Genomic DNA, 23,907 nt, shown 5'->3' on the forward strand with positions numbered 1-23,907 from the left:
TCATAAAATGAGTTAGGTAGTGTTCCCTTTTCTTCAATGTTTTGAAAGAGTTTGAGTAAGATTGGTGTCAGTTCTTTCTGGAAAGTTTGGTAGAATTCCCCTGTGAAGCCATCTGGCCCTGGGCATTTATTTGTGGGAAGATTTTTGATGACAGATTGGATCTCTTTGCTTGTGATGGGTTGATTGAGGTCTTCTGTTTCTTCTCTGGTCAGTCTAGGTTGTTCATATGTTTCCAGGAAATTGTCCATTTCCTCTACATTATCTAGTTTGTTGCCATACAGTTGTTCATAGTATCCTTTTATAATTTTTTAAATTTCTTCAGGATCTGCAGTTATGTCACCTTTTTCATTCATTATTTTGTTTATATGGGTCTTCTCTCTTTTTTATTTTGTCAGTCTAGCTAGGGGCTTGTCAATCTTGTTGATCTTCTCAAAGAACCAACTTTTGGTGATATTTATCCTCTCTATTGTGTTTTTGTTCTCTATGTCATTTATTTCTGCTTTACTCATTGTTATTTCTTTTCTTCTACTTGGTTTAGGATTGGTTTTCTGTTCATTTTCTAGCTTCTTCAGTTGATCCATTAGTTCTTTGATTTTGGCTCTTTCTTCCTTTTTAATATATGCGTTTAGTGCTATAAATTTCCCCTTCAGCACTGCTTTTGCTGCATCCCATAGGTTTTGGTATGTTGTGTTCTCATTTTCATTCATCTCTATATATTTAGCAATTTCTCTTGCTATTTCTTCGTTAACCCACTGATTGTTTAGGAGTGTGTTGTTTAACCTCCAGGTATTTGTGAATTTTCTAAGTCTCTGATGGTTATTGACTTCTATTTGTATTCCATTGTGGTCAGAGAATGTGCTTTGAATAATTTCAATCTTTTTAAATTTATTGAGGCTTGTTTTATGTCCCAGCATATGATCTATTCTGGAGAACATTCCATGAGCGCTAGAAAAGTATGTGTATCCTGGTGATTTGGGATGTAATGTTCTATATATGTCTGTTAAATCTAATTCATTTATCAGATTGTTTAGGTTTTCAATTTCCTTATTGGTCCTCTGTCTGGTTGATCTATCTATAGGAGAGAGTGATGTGTTGAAGTCTCCCACAATTATTGTGGAAGCATCAATTGCTTCCTTTAGTTCTGCCAGTGTTTCTCTCATGTATTTTGTGGCACCTTGATTGGGTGCATAGACATTTATGATTGTTATTTCTTCTTGTTGAATTGCCCCTTTTATTAGTATGTAGTGGCCTTCTTTGTTTCTCAAAACATCCCTGCATTTAAAGTCTATTTTATCTGAGATTAATATTGCTACACCTGCTTTCTTTTGGCTGTAGCTTGCATGAAATATTTTTTTCCATCCTTTCACTTTCAATTTCTTTGTGTCCCTGTGTCTAAGATGAGTCTCTTGTATGCAACATATTGATGGTTCATTTTTTTTGATCCATTCTGCGAATCTGTATCTTTTAATTGGGGAGTTTAATCCATTTACATTCAACGTTATAACCGTGAAGGCATTTCTTGAATCAGCCATCTTATCCTTTGGTTTATGTTTGTCATATATATTTTTCCCCTCTCTCTATTAATATCCTTTATTGTACCCATACCGAATGTCTTTAGTAGTGAACCTTTCTCCAAGTCTCTCTGTCCTTTCTTTGTTTCTCTGTCTGTAGGGCTCCCTTTAGTATCTCCATTAGGGCAGGTCTCTTGTTAGCAAATTCTCTCAGCATTTGTTTGTCTGTGAAAAATTTAAGCTCTCCCTCAAATTTGAAGGAGAGCTTTGCTGGATAAAGTATTCTTGGTTGGAAATTTTTCTCACTCAGAATTTTAACTATATCATGCCACTGCCTTCTCACCTCCATGGTGGCTGCTGAGTAGTCACTACTTAGTCTTATGCTGTTTCCTTTGTATGTGGTGAATTGCTTTTCTCTTGCTGCTTTCAGAACTTGCTCCTTCTCTTCCGTGTTTGACAGTGTGATCAGAATATGTCTCGGAGTGGGTTTATTTGTATTTATTCTATTTAGAGTTTGCTGAGCATTTATGATTTGTGTATTCATGTTGTTTAGAAGATTTGGGAAGTTTTCCCCAACAATTTCTTTGAATACTCTTCCTAGATATTTACCCTTTTCTTCCCCTTCTGGAACACCAATGAGTCTTATTTTGGACATTTTATATTATCTATCATATCCCTGAGGTCCGTTTCGATTTTTTCAATTTTTTTCCCCATTCTTTCTTTTATGCTTTCATTTTCCATTCTGTCATCTTCCAGGTCACTGATTCGTTGTTCAACTTCCTCTAGTCTTGTACTATGAGTATCCAGAATCTTTTTAATTTGGTCAACAGTTTCTTTAATTTCTTTAAGATCATCTATTTTTTTATTTAGTCTTGCAATGTCTTCTTTATGCTCTTCTAGGGTCTTCTTGATATCCTTTGTATTCTGTACTATGGTCTCATTGTTCATCTTTAGTTCTTTGAGTAGCTGCTCTAGGTGCTGTGTCTCTTCTGATCTTTTGATTTGGGTGCTTGGGCTTGGGTTATCCATATCGTCTGGTTTTTTCATATGCTTTATAATTTTCTGTTGTTTTTGGCCTCGTGGCATTTGCTGAACTTGATAGGGTTCTTTTAGGATGTGTAGACCAATTGAAGTCCTTATCTCTAATTTATCAGATCTACAGCTTCGTGGAGTACACTTTCTCTAACTAACCAGCAGGTGGCGTCCACGAGCCACCTGTTCTCCACAAGCCAGTTCTCGCCTGCTTTGCCTTTGTACTGAGTGGGGGAGTGAGTCTTGTGGGGTCCAATTGGTGTACCAAGCTTGCGTGTGTAGTTGGTGTTGCCTGCCCTGTATATGGGGCGTGTTTCTGGGCAGTCAGGGAGTGGGGGTGGCTCTAACAATCAAATCTCCCTGGTGATCCTGGAGTTTTAAAGCTGCTGCAATAGTCTAATCCTTCAGTTCAGTCCTGCCACAGTTTGTCTCTGCCACTGACCCACAAGTCCTTGGTATTGGCGTATGGCTCCTGAGACTTGCGAGTGAGTCCCTCTTCCAGGCCGTGCACCCCCTGGTCCTCTGTTGAGGGATGACTGTGCTATGTCACAGGTGAGTGCCGTCCCCCCAGGGCAGTTCTGGGCTGCTGGGCTGTGTACGGAGGCTCCCAGTCTGCTGAAATGATGGCTGAATGGGGCTTTGTTAATTCACACTGCTCCACCTTCCTAACTCTGGGACAATCAGCTGAGGTTGCAGGGAAGGCTAATGTCCACGCCCAGTTTTTTGAAGTGTGCCTGCTATTTGAAGCACTTCCGTCACACTGGGTTGTCTGGGGCAGCTCTGGGCTATGGGGCTGGCGATGGGCAGGAGTGTTTCCTGTCCACCAGGATGATGGCTGTGCACGGTCACCCCCCTTTTCTTGGGAAGTTGTGGTGTTTAGTGAAATTTCTCAGCTCTGGATTATTGCCTTTTGTCTCAGAGCTCTCTTAGTTCTGTTCTTGTCTTGACCTGCCCAAATTGCAAGTCTTTGAAGCTTTCTGTATTGGGCTTCTTAGAGTAATTGTTTTAGAAAAAGAAAAAAGGATTTAAAAAAAAAAAAAAAAAGGGCCCTCCTCACAGATCTAATGGGTTATTGAAATGCTAAGAGACAAAGCAATTAGGGCCATTAAGGAAAGTTCCACAGGGCAGAGAGATCAGCTTTTCTTCGGGATTTGCATATGAGCCTCAGGGCCTGAGCTCTGCCCTTCCCCTTTCTATGTTCACCAGAACTCCAAAAATCCTCCGCTTTTATTTTGGAGTTTTTCGTGCTGTTTTTTTCTATGTCTGTCTCCTCTCTGCTGTGCTGGCTGCTCTCAGATTCTCTGGTGTCTGGTCTGAGTCTGTCTATGGTTGGAGTTTGGATGAGTAGAATGAGTTTCCGATAAGGGCTGCCACTGCAGTTCTCCCTTCTCCTTCCCGGAGCTGACAGCCCCTCCTCCCATGGGACTGAGCCTGGCAGGGAAGGGCGCGGGTCCCCTGGCCGCAAAAACTTACAGATTTCGCTGATCTCAGCAGTTCCACGTTTTCATGAGTGTTGTATGAAGTATGCCCAAAGTCAGATTGCTCTGTGGTGTCCAGTCCACGCAGTTCCTGGCTTTCTACCTACTTTCCTGGAGGAGTAACTAAAACATACAGCTCACCGGTCTGCCATCTTGCCCCGCCTCTTAGTTCCTTTTCATAATTTCCACTTTTCTGTTAATATTCTCTTTGTGTTCATCTCTTGTTTTCCAGATTTTTTTTAGTTCTTTGTCCATGTTTTCCTTTAGCTCTTTGAGCATATTTAGGACCATTGTTTAAATGTCTTTGTCTTGTATGTCCCATGTCTTGTCCTCCACATTGATGGTTTCTAAAGCTTTCATCTTCTCCTTTGTCTGGACCATCTTCCTGGTTCTTTATATATGTGTTTTAATCTTTTGTTGAAACCTGAACATTTTGATACTTTGAGGTGCTTTTGCTGGAATTTAGACTCTGCGGCATCTGTTTCTTAAGTTTGTCTCCAGCTGGTGATATGACAGAGCTTTCCTTTAGTGCCAGAAGCTAAAAAATAATAATTAGGAAAAAAAGAAGACTTTCCCAGTCTTTGCAGATTGACCTAAGCAGGTACTTTCTGTCAGAACTTAACCATATAATTAGTTTAGAAAACAGCTTGAGGTCAAAGTATAGAGGCCTTCCTGATCCTCTCTGCACATGTGTTTGTCTTGAGCAGCACGTGTGGCTCTAGGTCTCCCCTGTTTACACAAAAACAGATGTCCCCTCTTCCCTAGGAAACAGTTTTCTCACCATTCTGGGCACCACACTATATATTCTACAGCCAGCCATCCTTTGCTCCAGGCAGCATGACTTGACTGCTCTATGAACTGTTTTCTACACTCAGGGCAAGTTCTGGGATAACAGGTCCCTCAGGCCACCACAAATTTGGGTCAGACATACATGCTCCCAGTATGTGCACGAGTGTTCTTCTGCTCCTTGTGAAACCAGGACCTGAGACCCACCCTGGGAGCATGGGCGGGTTCTATGCCAAGCCGGTGAAGAGATGGAGGAGGGGCCAGCCAGGGTGCACAAGATACTAGTGCTTTTACATTGTCTTTTTTTTTATTTAGTGCTTGCCCTCCCTATTACTGCAATCCTTTAACTGTTTTCTAGAGCTTTGAGAAAGATGTTTCTGCCAGTTCTTCTGGTTGTTCAAAGCTTCTGTGAGTGATGGAGCTCTGAAGGGTATCACTCTTGATTGGGATGAACGTATGTGGTCATACACTTAAGTATTAGTTACTTGTTATCTTTCTCCTGGCATGCTTCTCTATGTGTGCACAAGAAAGAACCTATCTAATTAGTCTACTCTGTAGAGTATCTCTACTTCAGAATTGGGAAGTAAGGACCACTATCCATGTAAAGGTGGGATAAATGGAAGAAAGGTGGTTTTGTGGTGAATTTCCCCATCACATACTCAAAGGAGTTATTTCTAAGTCAGACCTTCACAGTTTTGAGGATGAATGGACTTAGCAAATTTGCTTTTATGGGGGTTGGGAGGGGTTAAATTTTTTTTTTTTTAATTAGAGAAGTAGGTTTACGGAAAAATCATGCATGAAATTCGGAGTTCATATATACCACCTTATTATTAACAACTTGTATTAATTTAGTACAGAAATGTGCTTTTTCAACAATATTTTTGATAAACATAGTACATTAATAGCAGTCACTTAAGCATATCGGTTCATCAGATCTTTGAGGGAACCATTCATTTTCCCTATTTCCTTTTTTAATGCAATTTTATTGAGATATAATCACATAGCATACCATCCTTCAAAGTGTACAGTCCTGTTTTTCACAGTATTGTCGTATAATTGTGCTTTCATCACCACAATCAAACATTGAACATTTTCATGGCTCCAAAAAGTAACATAAAAGTTAAAATAAAAAGAACATCCAAAACATCCCATTCCCCTTCTCCCCCCATTGTTCATTTACTTTTTTTAAAAATACAGTTTAATTGAGATATATTCACACACCCTACAGTCATCCACAGTGTACCATTCATACAATTCATTCACAGCACCATCATACAATTGTGTGTTTATCACCAGAATCAAATAAAAATAAAAGCAAAAAAGAATCCCTAACTGTTACCATCCCTCCATCCCACCCTATTCTTCATCTAATTTTTATCCCCATTTTCCCACTCATCTGTCTATATACTGGATGAAGGGAGTGCAAGCCACAGGGTTTTCACAGTTGCACAATCATACTATGCAATCTTAAATAGTTATACAGTCGTCTTCAAGAATCAAAGTCACTGTGTATGCAGTTTGACAGCTTCAGGTATTTCCCTCTAGCCATTCGAACACACTAAAGACTAAAAGGTGATATCTTTATAGAGCATAAGAATACCCTCCAGAGTGACCCCTTGATTCCATTTGAAATCTTTCAACCACTTTGTTTCATCTCTCCTCCCCCTTTTGGTCAAGAAGATCCTCTCAATCCCACAGCGCTGGGTCCAGGCTCATCTCCAGGAGTCATTTCCCATGTTGCCAGGGGGATTCACACCCCTGGGAGTCACGTCGCACGTAGCAGGGAGGGCAATGAGTTCACCTGTCAAGTGGGCTTAGAGAGAGGGGGGTCCACATCTGAGCAACAAAAGAGGCTCTCTCGGGGAGACTTCTAGTCACAATTATAAGTGGGCTTAGCCTCTCCCTTGCAGCAACTAGCTTCACAGGGGAAAGCCCCCTGATCAAAGGTTTGGCCCACCACACTGGCAGTCCTCAGTGTTCGCGGGAAAATCAGCAATAGCCCACGTGGGGTAGTTCAGCATTTCCGCATTTCTCCCCACTTCCTCGGGGCAGAGGGGGGGGGAGCTGCAAGTAGACTTATACTCTGCCTATATCACTTTGGGATGTATTGGGATTTCACCTCAGCCTGTACAGACTCACCAAATCCCACTTCCCATTTAAAGCTTCATGCACCTATGGGAACCGTTCGTATTTAATAGCAGGATTTGCTAAAGCACTATAGAATATTCTTAGTAAAGCGTTCTAAATTCAGAAATTGTTTAGGAATAAAAAAATGTAGAAAAGTTTGCATTTTCCTGGGTAGGACTGAGTTATGGATTGGCTTTGTGTATAATTCAAGAAGCTTATACCTCATGTAATGATGTGGGCTATTTTGGCTGATAATTCTAGTTAACATGTCTAATAAGTGAAACTTCCTGGAAATATTACAATCAAGTGAAAGAGGTTGAAACATGCATATTATTCCTGTAATTTTTAGATGCATTTGTTGATACGCATTTTTATCAACCAAAAATAGGCTACTCAGTCCACTAAATATATTGTCAACAGTGACAATAAAAATTTACAGTTTAAATTGGTCTGTAACAACGTCAATTAAAAGTACTAACCTGCAGAGGAACCTATTTCTAAAAATTTGAATGACAGAAAATGATGTTTCTGGGAATTCATAGACATGGAAGTATTATCAAAAATTTTTAAAATGATTGGTATTTAAATTTTGCTTAAATTATTCTAATTATTATAATTAGCCTAGACCCACAATACCTAGACTCTTAAGACTTGTCCCAGTTGGCATCAGAGAAGGATGCAGTAGAGAGTCTTTGATTCCTTTGGAATTGTTTGCCTTGCCTAAATGAAGTGAGAAAGTGATCAAAAAGATTTGTTGTTAATCAAGAACTCGCCAGCCTCTAAGTATTCTCCTGGGTTCTAGAGGATACAAAGATAATGAAAAGGTTAGGCTTCTTAAGCTTCAGTCTTACCATTTTTAATACTGGAGAAAGATAGTTTATTGCTTCAGAAACAAGATAATATGTAATAAGTGGTGTGTGAATGTATATACAATGAGAAGGGAAGATTCATTTCAACTAGGAAGACTTTTAGAAGAGATGCACTTGGCTTTAAAGAAAGAAGATAACTTTTTTTTTTTTAGATACAATTTATTATAAAGATAATGTAGCATTTACCCAAAGTTTAAGAAGTTAAACAAAAACCATCATGATCTCATTAAATAGTTGTTTTCGTTGTTGCATATTTCCATCTAATCTTTATCCATCTGCATGCATGTTTTTACAGAGTTATCATAGAATAGTTATCATTCTGCATCCTGATTTTTTCAATTAATATAATTTTTTGTCATTAAATAATATTAATAATTATGTTTTTTAATGGTGTCAAAGGATTCTGTTTAGATGACATAGGACTTTAACAAAGAACAAATGGGGGATGGAGAGAACCCAGCTGGTATAAAAAATCAGAAAAAAGTAAATACAAGGTATATTTAAAAAAAAAAAAAAAGACGAGTGAGGATGACCGGCCAACAGAGGGATAGGAGGAGGATGAAGAGTAAGAAAAAAATTATCCCAAGGCCTGTAGAAGATAGACCTGAAGTTCTGTGTTTCCTATTCCAGGATTTTGGGGATTGACAAGAGATTAAGGAGTAAGTAGTAGCTGTCTTCGTGAATCTTGGAGATTAAACTCAACACTGGAAAGCAGCCTGTACTTACTGAAACCGCCTGCTTAGATAACACATTACCATTTTGTTTCTCCCAGTCACTGAGACAAGCCACATCTCCTTGACTGCACTTTGCATCTTTTCTGTTTCACTCAGAACTCAGTAGAAGGGGCAGACTCAAGCTTTAGTGAGGAATTCTGATCTGTTTGAGGATAACCTTCCTGCCCCAGTTTTGATTATGTTTAATTTTTGTTTCTTTTTTGCTCATTTGAGCCATATCCAGATTTCTTTTAGTAATACTCTTACTTAGTATTAAGATTCTAAAATCATTGAAGAGTTTGGAATCTTGTTACGCATTTATAATGCTGTCTTTCATTTTCAAGGATGATGTCAGAGATTATAATCTCTGCAAAAGGGCGGGACTGGAAAAATCAGTTTTGACAATTTTCTATCTTAAAATTACAAAATGAAGTTCAAATATGAAAATCAATGGCAGTTCTTATTTAATTTCTGAACGAATCAGTATAGCATACTATATCAGTATAGTCAGTATAGCTTCATATCAATTAACCACAGCATTTAAAATAACTGATTTTTGTGGTGGACAGTGCAAGGAGATAGTTTTAAACATGTTTGTGTCTGTGAGTAACTTATAATCCCCTGAAATTGTTTTCAGTTAATGCTTGTTAAATTTTTTCCATGAAACATCTTGGAGGTAGTTTCAGCAAAAGTTAACATAGATGGTGTTTTAAATCTGGAGTGTCACAAATATGGATTAACTTCTTAGAGAGTACAATAAGGTCATATGCAAGTTATAAATGCTTCTCTGAGTTTAGAAGAGATAAGATTATCAAGTGCCACTATTTGCTGATGCCACTTTTGATTATACTTTACCACTTGAAAAACTTTGTACTTATTAATTAGGTCATCACAGAAAGGATTTTAATTTTCAGAATTCAGTCTTGGAGATTAGTACCTTTTTAATGCAGTATAGTCACTTCCCTGTCAGCTGGCACTGTGAGTATTTGGTTGTTAGGGCCAGTGGAATACTCAAGTTGGCATATTTGTTCAGTGACCCTGCCAGGAAAAAAGGGTAATCTGTAAATCCCTTTAGATTTTTGGGAATCATAATCCTTTTAGAAAAACTGAAATTTCACTTTACATGTTTTCCTCTCTTGTTTTCAATTCTGTCTTTATTTCTGACACTGAAGGATTTCCCTTCTTTCTTGGAAGATCAGTCATATATTTAATCTTATTTGGTAACGGAGAGAAGTAGTATTTTAGCTAAATCTGTAATCATAATTTTTTGTGTTATCATAATTTGCCATCTGGCTTTTGGAATCAATAGAATACTCTACCTACATTTATTCAGTGAAACTGGGAACGAGGATGGTTGTAAGTCTTTAGAAATGGAAGAAGTTTTAAATTCTCTATGATACGTGTATTTTTTCTGACCCAGACCTGTCCTTAGAAGGGAATAGGAACCACTTGTCAATTGAATAAGTTTAGAATAGAATCAATTAGGTGGCTATCTGTTGTGTTTCAGTGTTTCATATTTATTGATCTTTTAAATGCCACTATAAATGCAGCTGTGCTTATATGTTCTTGTGTGCATGAGTGAGAGTTTTCTAGGGTATACACCTACAAGTGGAATTCCTGGGTTATTGATTTAGAGGGTCAGTAAATATTGCCAAATATCTCTGCAAAATGATACTTCCACTAATACACCTCCAGCAATAATGTAATAGAATTCTCCATCATTATGATTCAACGTTCTTTATGATTTTTTTTCTAGTAGATTGCTTATATTTTACTTATTGATTTTTAGAAGTTCTTTATATATTCTGGATAATCGTGTCAGTGATGCATATTTCAGATACCTCCACCCAGTCTGTTTTCTTATTTTTCATTTTTCTCATGTTATCTTTTCTCATAGAAAAGATATATAATTTTAATGTTGTTAAATTTAACAGTTTTTTCCCTTTAGTATTTGTATATTTTCATCCTTTTCTACCCTAATGTCATAGAGGTATTCTAAAATTTCTTATGAAAATTTTAAAGTTTTCTTTTTCTTGTTTACACTTAATCTATCTGGAATTTGTTTTGGTATATAGTATAAGATAGTGATTGTTATTGTTTACTTCTGTACTCATTTTTTACTCTTTGTGAATTTCAGAATCATTTGCTATAAAAAGTATCACAAAATTCGAGGAATGGTTGGAATTATATTGAATTTATAGATTACTTTGGAAAAAATGGGCAACTTTATATTAAATAGTTCCATCATAACGTAGTGAATTTTTCAATTTATTTAAGTCTTCTATTATGGTTTTCAGTAATATTTTATAATTTTATCCATAAATATTTCTTACATTTCTCTTTAATTTTATTTCTGTATCTAGTAGCTTTACTTGTAAAATTTTAAACTATACATTATGTTCTATAATATTTTCTCACCCACTTTCTTATTTTGAATAATTTCAGATTTACAGAAGAGTTGAAACAGTAGTATAATCACCACCTGTACACCCTTCAGCTAGATCTGTAATGCCTCATTTGCTTTATTTCTGTACACACACACACACACACACTCACACTTTCAATTTTACTTGCTGAGTCATGAGAATAAACTGCAAATTCCATGACATGTTATCCTAAATACTTCTATATGTACCTCTAAAATCTAAGACATTCTTATATAAATACTATTATCAATACCATTATCACATCCAAGAAATTGAATATTTGATTTTTATAGTATCAGTACATTACAATATTATCTGACATATAATCTATTGAACAGGATTTAAAGAATAATTACCTTTTCTGATTATTAACTCAATTTTTATTGTTTATGACATATATAGCAACAGTGATAAATTAATATTCTAATAATTTGACTTTAGAAATTCTTGGAAGGAATGATAAATTCTTATTGATAAGTAATAGTGTGACTCTAGTTTTTTGGCTTTTCTTTGTAGGTACTCATGTCGTCTACAAATAACAATTTCATTTTCATTATTTTCTCTTACATAGCTTTTGATAAAATTAATTCTAGAAAAAGTAGGTTTCTCCAATTAATCTCACTATGATTCTAATTTATTTGATATATATTTTTAAAGGCACCTGTCCTAATTAAGTTATAAAGTACATGAAAATAAAATATAAATTTTTGTATTTTAGGAAAATTCACGAATTGTGAGAGTGAAAGTTATAGCTGGAATAGGCCTTGCCAAAAAGGATATCTTGGGAGCCAGGTAAGTATAACAAGTTGGGTTGTAATTTTAAAACTTTGTATTTATTAATGATTTTTTTCTGAACTTTAGTTAAATGAAAAGTCTAATAATATTAGTAAATTATTGTGCTTGATGGAACAGTTAATATTTCCACAAGTTGGTGGTTTATATTCCTTGCTATCTGAATTACAGACTTTTTGAAATTAGGCAAAGGACAGAGGGTGGTAGTTATAAGACACATTATTGATCCCACTGCAAAGAATGGGTAAAATTCTAACAGATAACAGCATCTAGCAGATAACAACCATAAACGCTGCACATGATACAAGACAGTGGAGAGTGAATAGAAGTATGCAGATTCTGGTGGGGAGTCCATGTTTGAAGGAAGGCAGTTGTACTGAGTGAGTTCCCAATTTTATGAATTTGTCTGAGGCCAGGTGGTGTTGGAACCTGGAAAAACTGTAGCCTTCCTGGCCTGGAGAACAAGATGATATCTGAGGAAAGCATGGCAATTGGGGGCACACAGTGGGGGTGGGGATGAGATGGAGGAAGGAATTCTGAAAGGGAAAGAGCTTAAGATGAGATTCCCAAACTATGTCTCTTCATATCTCTTGCTGATGCAGAACCACAAGATTCGAAGTATCTCAACTAAAGGTCTGAACAGAGATCAGAGTTGCAGCCCAAGGAACAAGAGTTTACGTTATTGTCCAAACAAGATAATTAATTGCATGCTAAAATAAAAAATAAAAACACAATCAGAGAAAAACAGCAGAATCGGGAGTCTCCACAATTTACTATTTATAATGCCCAGGATATAATCCAAAATTACTCAACCTGTAGAGAATCAGGGAAATGGGACACATTTTTAATAGAGAGAAGAAGATGTGCTCACAGTAAATCAAAAGATAGGAAATCTCAGGAATGAAATGGAAATTATAAAAAATGAAATCTCTGGAACTAAAAATATAATGTTCGAAATTAAAATTCTTGGATGGATTTAACAGCAGAATAGAGATGAAGAGGAAAGATTAATTGAACTTCAAGATAGATCAATAGAAATTATTTCCCAATTAGAAGATTAGAAAGAAAAAAAGATTGAAAAAAAAAAATGAACAGAGCCTTGGAGACTTGTTAGATAACATCAAGCAGTCTAACATAAATGTAATTGGTATCCCAGAAGGAGAGGAGAAACAATAAGGCACAATATTTGAGGGTGGGGAGGTGGGGTAGAAAACAAATAGTAAATTGGTAGACTTAAATCCAATTATATCAATAAGTACATTAAAGCTAAATGGATTAAAGTAAAAGGCAGAGGTTGTTAGAAAGGACTAAAAATAAGACCCAGCTACATGTTGTGTACAAGAGATGCATTTAAATTAAAAAGACACAGTTAGGTTGAAAGTAAATGGATGCAAAGAGATATAACATGCAAGTAATAAGCATAAGAAGACCGAAGTAGATATATTAATATCTGATAAAATAGATTTAAAAAAAGCATTTCCGGAGAAAAAGAGGGACCTTGCGTAACATTAGAAGAATAAATTAACCAGGAAGATATAACATCATGAATGTTTATGTGTCTACTAACGAACTCAAAATATGTGAAGCAAAAATTCCCAGAATTAAAGCGAGGAATAAAAATTTCCACAATCTTAGTGGGAGATGTTAACACCTCTGTCAGCAATTGAAAAATCTACTAGATAAAAAAATCAACAGAAACGTAAATTTTAACCATATTCTGAAAAATCCTGACCTAGTTGATATTTAAAGAACACTATTCCTAACAACTGCAAAATACATATTCTTTTCAAGTGCATGTGGTACATTCACCAGCATATGCCATATGTGTATTATTTAGCTATATCTGTGTAACAGTGCCACCACAAACTTAGCAATTTAAAACTACACACATTTCCTGTCTTATAGTTTCTGTGGGTCAGAAGTCTGGGAGTGGTTTATGTGGGTCCTGTGCTTCAGGATCTTGCAAAGTTGCAGTCAAGGTATTGGTCAGGTTGCACTCTCATCCGAGGCTCGTTTGGGGAAGGATCTTCCAAGCTCATGTTGTCATGAGCAGCATTCAGTTCTTTGCGGGCTGATTCTCTACAGCTCTGATTACCTCTAATCTACTTTCTGTCTCGAGGAAGTTGCCTCTTCTAAATATTTCATGAAAGTGGAATCACATAATATTTGTTCTTTTCTGTCTGACTTGTTTCACTCAATCTGATGTCTTCAAGGTTCATCCGTGTTGTCGCCTTTATCAGAACTTCCTTTTTATGACTGAGTAATAGTCCATTGTATGGATATATGACACTTTGTTTATTCATCTGTTGATGGAAACTTGAGTTGTTTCTATCTTCTGGCTATTGTGAATAATGCTGCTATGAGCAGCAGTGTACAAGTGTCTGTTGAGTCCCTGTTTTCAGTTCTTTTGAGTATATACCTATAAGTAAAATCCCTAGTTCGTATGGTAATTCTATGCTTAACTTTCTGAGGAACCACCAAACTGTTTTTCCACAGTGGCTGGACCATTTTACATTCCTACCAACAATGTATGAGGGTTCCAGTTTCTCTGCATCCTTACCAGCACTTGTTTTTCATTTTTTAAATATTAGTAATCTTAGTAGTATGAAGTGGTATCTTGTGGTTTTGATTTGCATTTATCTAATGAGTAATAATATTGAGGATTTTTTCATGTGTTTATTGGCCATTTGTATATTTTCTTTGGAGAAATGCTTACCAAACTTTTAATAACTAAAATTGAATAATATATAAAGAAGGCAATATATCATGACCAAGAGGGATTTTTCCTAAGAATACAAGGTTTGTTCAACATTAAAAAAGCAATCAAGGAGAAACTAAGATGGTGACTAGGTGAGACAGGGCAAAAAAAAAACCTGTGTGGAAAACACTAAATAAAAACCAGAAAGTGACCCAGAATACTGGTTACAGCGATGTGCCAGCTGGACAAGGTTTCCTGGTTCCACAGGGGCCATATACTTGGTGAAACCGGGAGTCTGCATTCTGAAATGAGTGAGTAAGCTGGCTGGAAGACCCGCAGCCGCGCGGCGGTCTGGGGAAGCCAGGGTTTGGCGTTTGGAGATCAACGGGCTGTTTTTAAAAAAAAGAAAGGGAAAAACCCAGGAGTGGCTGCAGCTGCGATAGTGGGAACCACACAGCAAAACACAGCAAAAGGCGCTGGGCCAGCCTCTCGATGTCTGGCCTGGAGGATACTCCGCTGCAGATACCCTTGGGGCTGGGGGAATGGAGGGGAGAGCCGGAAGCAGAAAGAAACCCCGTGGCTAGCAGCTGGCTCCCCAGAGGGCTGGATAAACTCCTGCCCGGGGCCATGCCCACAGCCCAGAGCCCCGCCAGTTGTCCCGGAGCTGGGAAGGAGGAACTGTGCAAGGAAGGGGGTGTGGAGATGCCCTGTTCGACCACCTTTGCATTGGCTGAAAGCGCCCCGGCACGGCCTGGTGGCCCGGGGCTTCCCTTGAGGGATGGCACGCACTGGTGATGTAGCATGGCATTCCCTGGCAGAGGTCCTGGAGGATCGTGGCTGGGCGGGGGGACCCTCTCGGAGAACCCAGGGACAGTACACCAAGTCGGTGGTTTGTGGGACAGCGAGAGAGAGGGTCTGGGGCTGAAATGAAATGAAGGCTTAGACTCTTGTGGTGGCCTTGAATCTCCAGGAACCTGGGGGATTTGAATATTAAAGCTGTCCTTCCTCCCTGGCCACCCGTACACATGCCCCCACATTCAGGGCAGATGGCTCCAGCAACACACCGAAACTGAGTTCTCCAACTAAACCCCACAAGAATCTTTCCCCACACACCGTGGGGACAAGGTGGAGAACTGACTTGAGGGGTATAGGTGACTCACAGATGCCATCTGCTGGTTAGTTAGAGAAAGTGTACGCCACCAAACGTGTTTCTGAAAAATTAGATAGGTATTTTTTTTTCCAACTTGAAAGAACCCTATCAAGCAAAGCAAATGCCAAGAGGCCAAAAACAACAGAAAATCTTAATGTGTATGATAAAACCAGACGATATGGAGAATCCAACTCCAAACACACAAATCAAGATATCAGAAGAGACGCAGTACCTCACACAATTAATCAAAGAACTACAATCGAGGAACGAAAACATGGCAAAGGATTTAAAGGACATCAAGAAGACCATGGCCCAGGATATAAGTGACATAAAGAAGACCCTAGAAGAGCATAAAGAAGATATAGCAAGAGTAAATAAAAAAATAGAAGATCTTATGGAAATAAAAGAAACTGTTGGCCAAATTAAAAAGACTCTGGATATTCACAATACAAGACTAGAGGAAGCTGAACAACATCTCAGTGTCCTAAAAGTCCACAGAACAGAAAATGAAAGAACAAAAGAAAGAATGGAGAAAAAAATTGAAAAAATCAAAATGGATCTCAGGGATACGATAGATAAAATAAAACGTCCAAACTTAAGACTCATTGGTGTCCCAGAAGGGGAAGAGAAGGGTAAAGGTCTAGAAAGAGTATTCAAAGAAATTGTTGGGGAAAACTTCCCCAACTTTATACACAATATAAATACACAAAGCATAAATGCCCAGCAAACTCCGAATAGAATAAATCCAAATAAACCCACTCTGAGACATATTCTGATCAGACTGTCAAATACTGAAGAGAAGGAGCAAGTTTTGAAAGCAGCAAGAGAAAAGCAATTCACCACATACAAAGGAAACAACATAAGACTAAGTTGTGACTACTCAGCGGCCACCATGGAGGTGAGAAGGCAGTGGCATGACATATTTAAAATTCTGAGAGAGAAAAATTTCCAACCAAGAATACTTTATCCAGCAAAACTCTCCTTCAAATTTGAGGGAGAGCTTAAATTTTTCACAAACAAATGCTGAGAGATTTTGCTAATAAAAGACCTGTCCTACTTTAGATACTAAAGGGAGCCCTACTAACAGAGAAACGAAGAAAGGATAGAGAAATATAGAGAATTTTAACAGACATATATAGTACCTTACACCCCAGATCACCAGGACACTCATTTTTCTCTAGTGATCACGGATCTTTCTCCAGAAGGGACCATAAGCTGGGACATAAAACAAGCCTCAAGAAATTAAAAAAAAAAAATTTTTTTTTTGAATATACTCAAAGCACATTCTCCAACCACAATGGAATACAAATAGAAATCAATAATTTTTTGAACTGTAACTGCACTATTTACTTCCTACATGATATAAAATACACAAACTCTAATGACAAATCAGTGGTTTTGAACTCAATGTAAAATATGTAATTTTAGGCAACTATATAAAGGTGGGGGGAATGGAGGAGTATAGGAACATAGTTTATGTGTCCTATTGAAGTGAAGGTGGTATCAAAGAAAAAAAGATTGATATGGATTTAAGATGTTAATTTTAAGCCCCACAGTAAACACAAAGAAATTATCAGAGAATATAACCATAGAGATGAAAAGTAGAGTTTGGGTTAAGAGAAATGGGGGAAGGGGCAATGGGGAGTTAAGAAATGAGTGTAGGGTTGCTGTTTGAGGTGAAGGGAAATTTCTAGTAATGGATGGTGGGAAAGAGCATTACAACATTCTAAATGTGATTAATCCCACTAATGGAAGGCTAGGGAGGGGGTGGAATGGGAAGATTTAGGCTGTATATATGTTTCCACAATTGAAAAAAAAAAAGAAAGACAGTCTAAATAGATGACAATTGAATGCCAAGGATGAACTTGGATGGGATTGGAGGATAGAGGACAGGTGGCTCAAAGGGACACAGTTGAGACATAAGGAAAAGGAAATATGGAATGCAAGCTTTGTATCATTATTGAATCTCTTGTACTTCTTAGCTGTGCTTAACGGGATTGCATAAAAGAATGTTCTTGTTCATGGGAAGTGTATACATGAATTATAGTGTATGTTCAAGGATGTGTGCAGCTAACTCTCATATGTTCAGAAGACAGAGCAATAGATGATGGATGATAGATAGGGAGGGAAAGAAATACCGATGTGACAGCATGTTAAAGTTGGTGGATTGAGCTGTTGGGGGAGGGGGGTCAGGGTATGATGGAATTCTGTGTATGGGGTTAGTATTGTTTTTGCAACTGTTCCTATAACTTTAAATTTATTTCAAAATAAAAAAAATGATCAATGTAATTCATCATATTAATATATTAGAGAAGAAACAACATATAGTCATTTCAGTAGATGTGGAAAATGCATTTGACAAAATTCAGCACCCCGTTCATGATTAAAAACTCGCAGCATACTAAGAATAAAATACAAGATTGGTTTAACATCTGAAAATTAATCAGTGATGTTCACCATGTTATTAAAATAAAGGAAAAGACATTTTCATTTCAATAAATAAAGGAAAAGCATTTGACAAAATTCAACACGCATTCATGATTAAAAAAACTCTCAACCAACCAGGAACATAAGGGAATGTCCTAAACCTGATTAAGGATTTTATGAAAAAACAACAGCCAACATCATACTTAATCGTGACAGTCTGAATGCTTTCTATTTAAGCTCAGGAGTAAGGCAAAGTTGTCTACTCTCATGATCTATTCAACATAGTACTGAAGTCCTAGCTGTGTAGTATGGTAAGAAAAAGAAATAAAAGTAACACAGATTGGAAAGGAAGAAGTAAAACTGTCTTTATGTGCAGACAACATGATTATATATGCAGAAAACCCTAAGGAATCTATAAAAACCCTACTAGAACTAATAAGTGAATTTAGTAAGGTCACAGAATACAAAGTCAATGTACTCAAGTCAGTTATATTTCCATAGCCTATCAATGAGCAACTGAAAATAAAATTTTAAAATATGAGTTTACGATAGCATTAAAATAAATTACTCAGAAATAAAAATTTGCAAGACCTGTACATTGTTGAGAGAAGTTGAAGAAAACTTTAATAAATGGAGAAATATGTCATGTCCATATTTTGGGAGACTTACTGTGGTTAGGGGGGCATTTCTCCCCAAATTGATCTCCAGATTTGATACAATCCCCATCTAAATTCTAGAATACTTTTTTGAAGAAATTAATAAGCTGAGTCTAGTATATAAGGCAAGTTAAAGGGCATAGAATAGCCAAAACAATTTTGAAAAAGAACTAGCTTGGAAGATTTGCGCTACCTAATTTCAAGACTTACTATATCTGTAGTAATGAAGAGAGTGTGGTGCTGGCATAAGAATGGATAAATAGTTCAATAGAATAGAGTAGAAAGTGTGAAATTATATATAAACAAATGCTTTTCAATAAAAGTGCTCAGGTAATTCAAGGAAGAAAGGATAGTCTTTTCAGTACATTGTACTAGAACAACTACTTATCTGTACGGAACAAAATGAACCTCATCCTTTACGTCACATGATAAACAAAATAAGAGCTAAAACTATAAAAATTCCAGAAAAATACTTGGGGGAAAAATCTTTGCTTTACTGGCTGCCACAAAGGTTTCTTGGACAGGACCCAAAATTCATGAACCATAAAACAAAAATCTTGAAATGGACTTCATTCTGTTCTTTGAAAGATAACAATTTTAAAAAGGAAAAGGCAAGCCACAGGTGGGGAGAAAATACTTTCAAAACATTTATCTGGCAAAGGGCTTTAGTCCACAATATAGAAAGACCTCTTACAACTCAATAATAATAACATGATTTTTAAAATATTGATTAAAAGTGGATGAAACTCTTGAAAAGACAGTGGCAGTGGATTCTGGGTGGAAATGTGTAGCTGAGTGTTGAAATTGGGGATAGAGATTTACATTTATATCTCTATTTACATTTATATCTCTATTTACATTTATATTTATATTTAAGAGTATATAGATAGTCATAAAACTATGTATGAGATTAGGAAGAAAAAATATAGGGTTAGAGCAGAGGGCCGGAAGCAATACTTACGGGAATATCAATATTTAACTGCCAGACAGAAGAGGAGCCTAAGAAAAACACTGAGAGAACAATTCGAATAATACGAAGAGAACCAGAAGAGAATTGTATCATGAAAGCCAAATGAGATGAGATTTTCAAAGAGAAAATGGTCAATAGTATCAAATATAGTAGAAAGGGCCAATAAAATAAGTACCTGGGACATGTTTATGGTTTTAGTAAGATTGGTGACTTTTCAAGAGTATTTTCAGAGGAACAGGTCTGAAGGGAAGAAGCAAACACCAGATTGCAGGGTTTTGAAGAGTGATGAGAGTTGAGGAATGAAGAAAGGGTGGTGGTTTGCTCTAGTGATTAAGAGCATGGGCTCGGAAACCAGACACTGGAGTTTCAGTCCTGGCTTTTCCGTTTCCTATCTGTGTGATCTGTGATGAGTTGCCTTATCTGTGTACAAAATGGATATAGCAATAATACCCACCTCATAGGTGATTATAAGGATTGAAAGAATTAATATGTGTGAATTCCTTAGAATAGTACCTGGCACAGAATAACTGCTATATAAGTATTTGTGGTGGTGGTTGTTGCTGTTACAGATTATTCTCTTGAAAAGCTTGACTAAGAAGGGAAAAAAAAGAATTTGTTTTGCTTTGCTGGAGGAGGGAAGGAGAATCAAGGGGAGGGTTTTTAAAAACATGTTTGTAATAGGCCTGGAGTAAAAACCTAGATCAAAGGAAAGGCCAAAGTTGGAAAGACGTGAGAACAGATAATGCAAGGTTCCATAGAAGGTGGGAGGGAGCTGGACAAGGGGACTAGCCTCAGACAGGAGGAGGGACTCCTGAATCGGTGAGGGTGGGGGGAAGGATGGTTTCTGATTAACACCAAGATGTTGGGAGTGTCTGATGGCTCTGATTTTTGTCAATTAAAGTAAGAAATAAGTTTGTATGAGGAATTGGTGGAGGAGAATGGTGAATATTGGGATACCCAAGGGAAATGGGAGAAATTTGACCATGGACAAGTAAAGTGTCCAAAGTCTTTTGCTTTGCCAACTTAAATATCACAAGATTTTCCTTCTCCGTGTCTTTTTGTAGAAGAGGTTACATGTCACATAATTATTTTTAACTGAAAGCAGTTTGCTTTTATTTTGTGAGAAAAGTTGACACCCATGAGACAACTTGGAACAATATGAGGTCTTGCAAAACCAGTCATGGGAATCATTGAATTAACCATCTTAACTCAAAAAAAGAAAGGATGTGATAAAAATCAAACAAAATTTTAAAAATCTAGAAGGTTGGAAATAATTAAGCTAGTGAGTGAAAGGCTTTATTTTTAATTCTTTGTGTTATTTCATTAACATGGTACTTTGGCTTTTTAAAAGATTCAACAATTATATAAATTACTTACCCTTTCACAAAGAACCCTGACTTTTAAGTGTAGGAAATAATTGTAGCAATTGTTAACAAGGAAAATTCTATTTTTCTCATAGTTTTGATAATCCGAATTTGGAATAAGCAACAGTTAAAACTTTTTCTTCTTTAAATTTTAACAGTGACCCTTATGTAAGAGTGACATTATATGACCCAATGAATGGAGTTTTTACAAGCGTGCAAACGAAAACCATTAAAAAGGTTAGACTTAACAGTATTTTTTTAAAATTTAAAATGTCCTTTGTTTTTTTAATATGACAAAATATAAAAAAATTAGTTATACTATGTTTATTATCTTTTAGACCTTGAATCCAAAGTGGAATGAAGAAATATTATTCAGAGTAAGTATGTATTTTATTTCATTCGAACAACAAAAATAAATTATTTCTCAATAGCTTAGAATTTTAAGTTTTCACTTCTATTACTAAAATGTATCTCATAAGAATTTGTCTAGATTAAAAAAAATTTTTTTTGAAGAATTAAAACTAGGTATCCCCACAATGACATAGTCCTGGAATCATTTATCTCATTATGAAAAACATAAATGTAAAGTAATGGAGAGGTAAAAAACTATTGTAAAACCAGAATATTCTTATTATAATAAACAAAATTTACTTAGAGACTGTTTAATAGTTATATTCCAATTTAGTAGATTTTGTTGTTTTCCCTTAAAAGATGATGCAATATGAATGCCTACTCAATCATTTATCAAGTAGACTGGTCCAGGCAAGAGATGATGAGGGCCTATCAGTAGGAGGATGCATTTTTTCTTATGTATATTTTCTTCACTTACGTTCCCACCTTCCTCCCTCACTCTCCTTCATTATACTGTAAGATCAGACTCTGGTCAGCAGCTATTCCAGGCTGTTTGAGAGGGCACTCAAGCTGATAAGGTCTCCTTGTGCCCATCTCCTGACTCCTGACTGATGTCAGAATCAACACCTTGCCAGCAGTGGTAGAGATACATATCAGGAATATCTTCCCCTCTGCAGGAATATTACCATTTGTATAGCCCATCTTTAAAACATTCTTCCTTGATGTCATACTCGCCTTTAGCTTTTGACTCATTTCTTGGTTCACCTGAATAACCAGTGTTCTTGAAATAGTTGTCTGCCCCCATCAGTTCACTTCTCCAATACTTCTCGTTAACCCACTCTAATCTAACTCATGTCCCTATCACTCAAACGAAACTGCTCTTATTCAGGTGCTTTTATTAAGTGACCTTCATGTTGCCAAATTCAGTCACCATTTTTCTAATCTCATTTTACGCATTCGACATAGCTGAACATTCCTGAAGTTTCAGTCTCTCTGGAGGCTTCTAAGGTGCCACATTTGATTTTAGTCAGGGAAACAGAAGCCACTCTGATGTATTCCATGTTTAGAGGTTTTGTTTCTTTGTTTTGTTTAAGAAAAGTGAATTGAAAGGGAAGCTATTGCTGAAGCAAAGGTCAGGGAAGCTGTTGCTAAAGATCCATCCACCAAGCTAGGATGTTTCTGGTTTTTCTTGCTAAGAGAAGGATCTCTCCCACTTTATTCGTGTGGCATGATAACATTTTAAATCTGTTTGAGAATTTTGGATTATTGAGAAAATGGTATTAAGTCAACTGTATAGTCTTATTGAGAAAAATGAAGCTAAATCTCTGTCTTAACTCTTCCGCCAAAATAAGTTCCAGATTTGATTACATCTGGTTTTGATTGCTTCTTTGGCATAAGTATTGCTTAGGGAAGAGGTTTAAATTTCCCAAGTGGTTGGGTTTTTTATCTATTTATATTTTCATTATTATTTTACTCATTTTGACATTTTTTTCAGAAATAAATGTTTTCAACAAATTGAAGCCTTCTTTATACTCTTACTTTGTTCTCTTTTCTAATTGTACTGGGTTGCATAAGTCAAATAATGTTTAATCACAGTAGTGATGGATGAATATTTGTCTTGTATCTAATTTTAATGGGAATGCACCTAGTATTTCTCCATTAAACATAGACAGCTTTTATAATTTATTATATTAAAGAGGTATTCAATTATTGCTGTTTTTTCAAGAGTTAAAAAACATATTGACATCCAGTTTTAGCCACAGCGAAGTGGCTTAATCTGATGCTGTAAACAACCATAAAGCTGAACAAAATATATAAAGGATTTTAGCAGGAGGCAGAGTCTCACAACATAATATTAAAAGTGTATCTAAAAGTATTTGACATCCAAAGAACCATAGAAATATAACAGATTCTCAAGAGACAAGATATTCAACAGATGCCAATTCCAAGATGATTCAGACATTGGAATTATGAGTAAAACATTTTAAACAGCAATTATAACCATTATAACCATGTTGCATGACATGAAGGTAAACACTCTTGAAATGGATGAAAAGATGGAAGTTCTCAGCAGTGAAATAGAACTATAAAAAGAATGAAATAGAAATGCTAGAACTTAACAAGATAATGTTTGAAGTTAAAAAAAAAAATCACTGGATGAACTCAATAGCAGAATGGAGATGCCCAAGAAAATAGTCAGTGAACTTGAAGATAGATCAGTAAAAATTATCCAGTCTGAAGAACAAAGAAAATAAAGATTAAAAAAAAAAAGAGCAGGGTCTCAGAGACCTGGACAGTATCAAAAACTCATGTTTATTAAAAAAACTCATGAGTATTAAAAGCCCCATGTTTTAAGTCATTGAATTCCCAGAGGAAAAGGAAATAGAGATTGGTAAAGAAAAATATTTGAAGAAATAATGGCCAAAAATTTCCTCATTTTGGTGAAAGATCTAAATTTACAGATGAAAGAAGCTCAAAAAAATCCAAACAGGTTACACTTAAAGAAAACCATGGTCAAACATGTAATTCAGACTACTGAAAACCAAAGATAAAGAGG

At 36.4% G+C, this 23,907-nt stretch overlaps 1 protein-coding gene across 3 annotated transcripts in view; it reads left to right on the forward strand.

The window, feature by feature from the left end:
* NEDD4 (NEDD4 E3 ubiquitin protein ligase) overlaps positions 1–23,907 on the forward strand; it is a 194,979-nt gene that overhangs the window by 22,588 nt on the left and 148,484 nt on the right. Inside the window, exons 2-4 of one of the 3 annotated variants that reach the window (XM_037833882.1) lie at positions 11,661–11,734; positions 21,158–21,236; positions 21,338–21,376. In XM_037833882.1, coding sequence (XP_037689810.1) covers positions 11,661–11,734; positions 21,158–21,236; positions 21,338–21,376 — 192 coding nt within the window. The remainder of the gene's footprint in view (positions 1–11,660; positions 11,735–21,157; positions 21,237–21,337; positions 21,377–23,907) is intronic. The other 2 variants (XM_037833883.1, XM_037833884.1) reach the window with 2 other exon arrangements.

This window comes from Choloepus didactylus, chromosome 4, assembly GCF_015220235.1.
Source record: "Choloepus didactylus isolate mChoDid1 chromosome 4, mChoDid1.pri, whole genome shotgun sequence".
In the NCBI taxonomy this organism is placed as follows: Eukaryota; Metazoa; Chordata; class Mammalia; order Pilosa; family Megalonychidae; genus Choloepus; species Choloepus didactylus.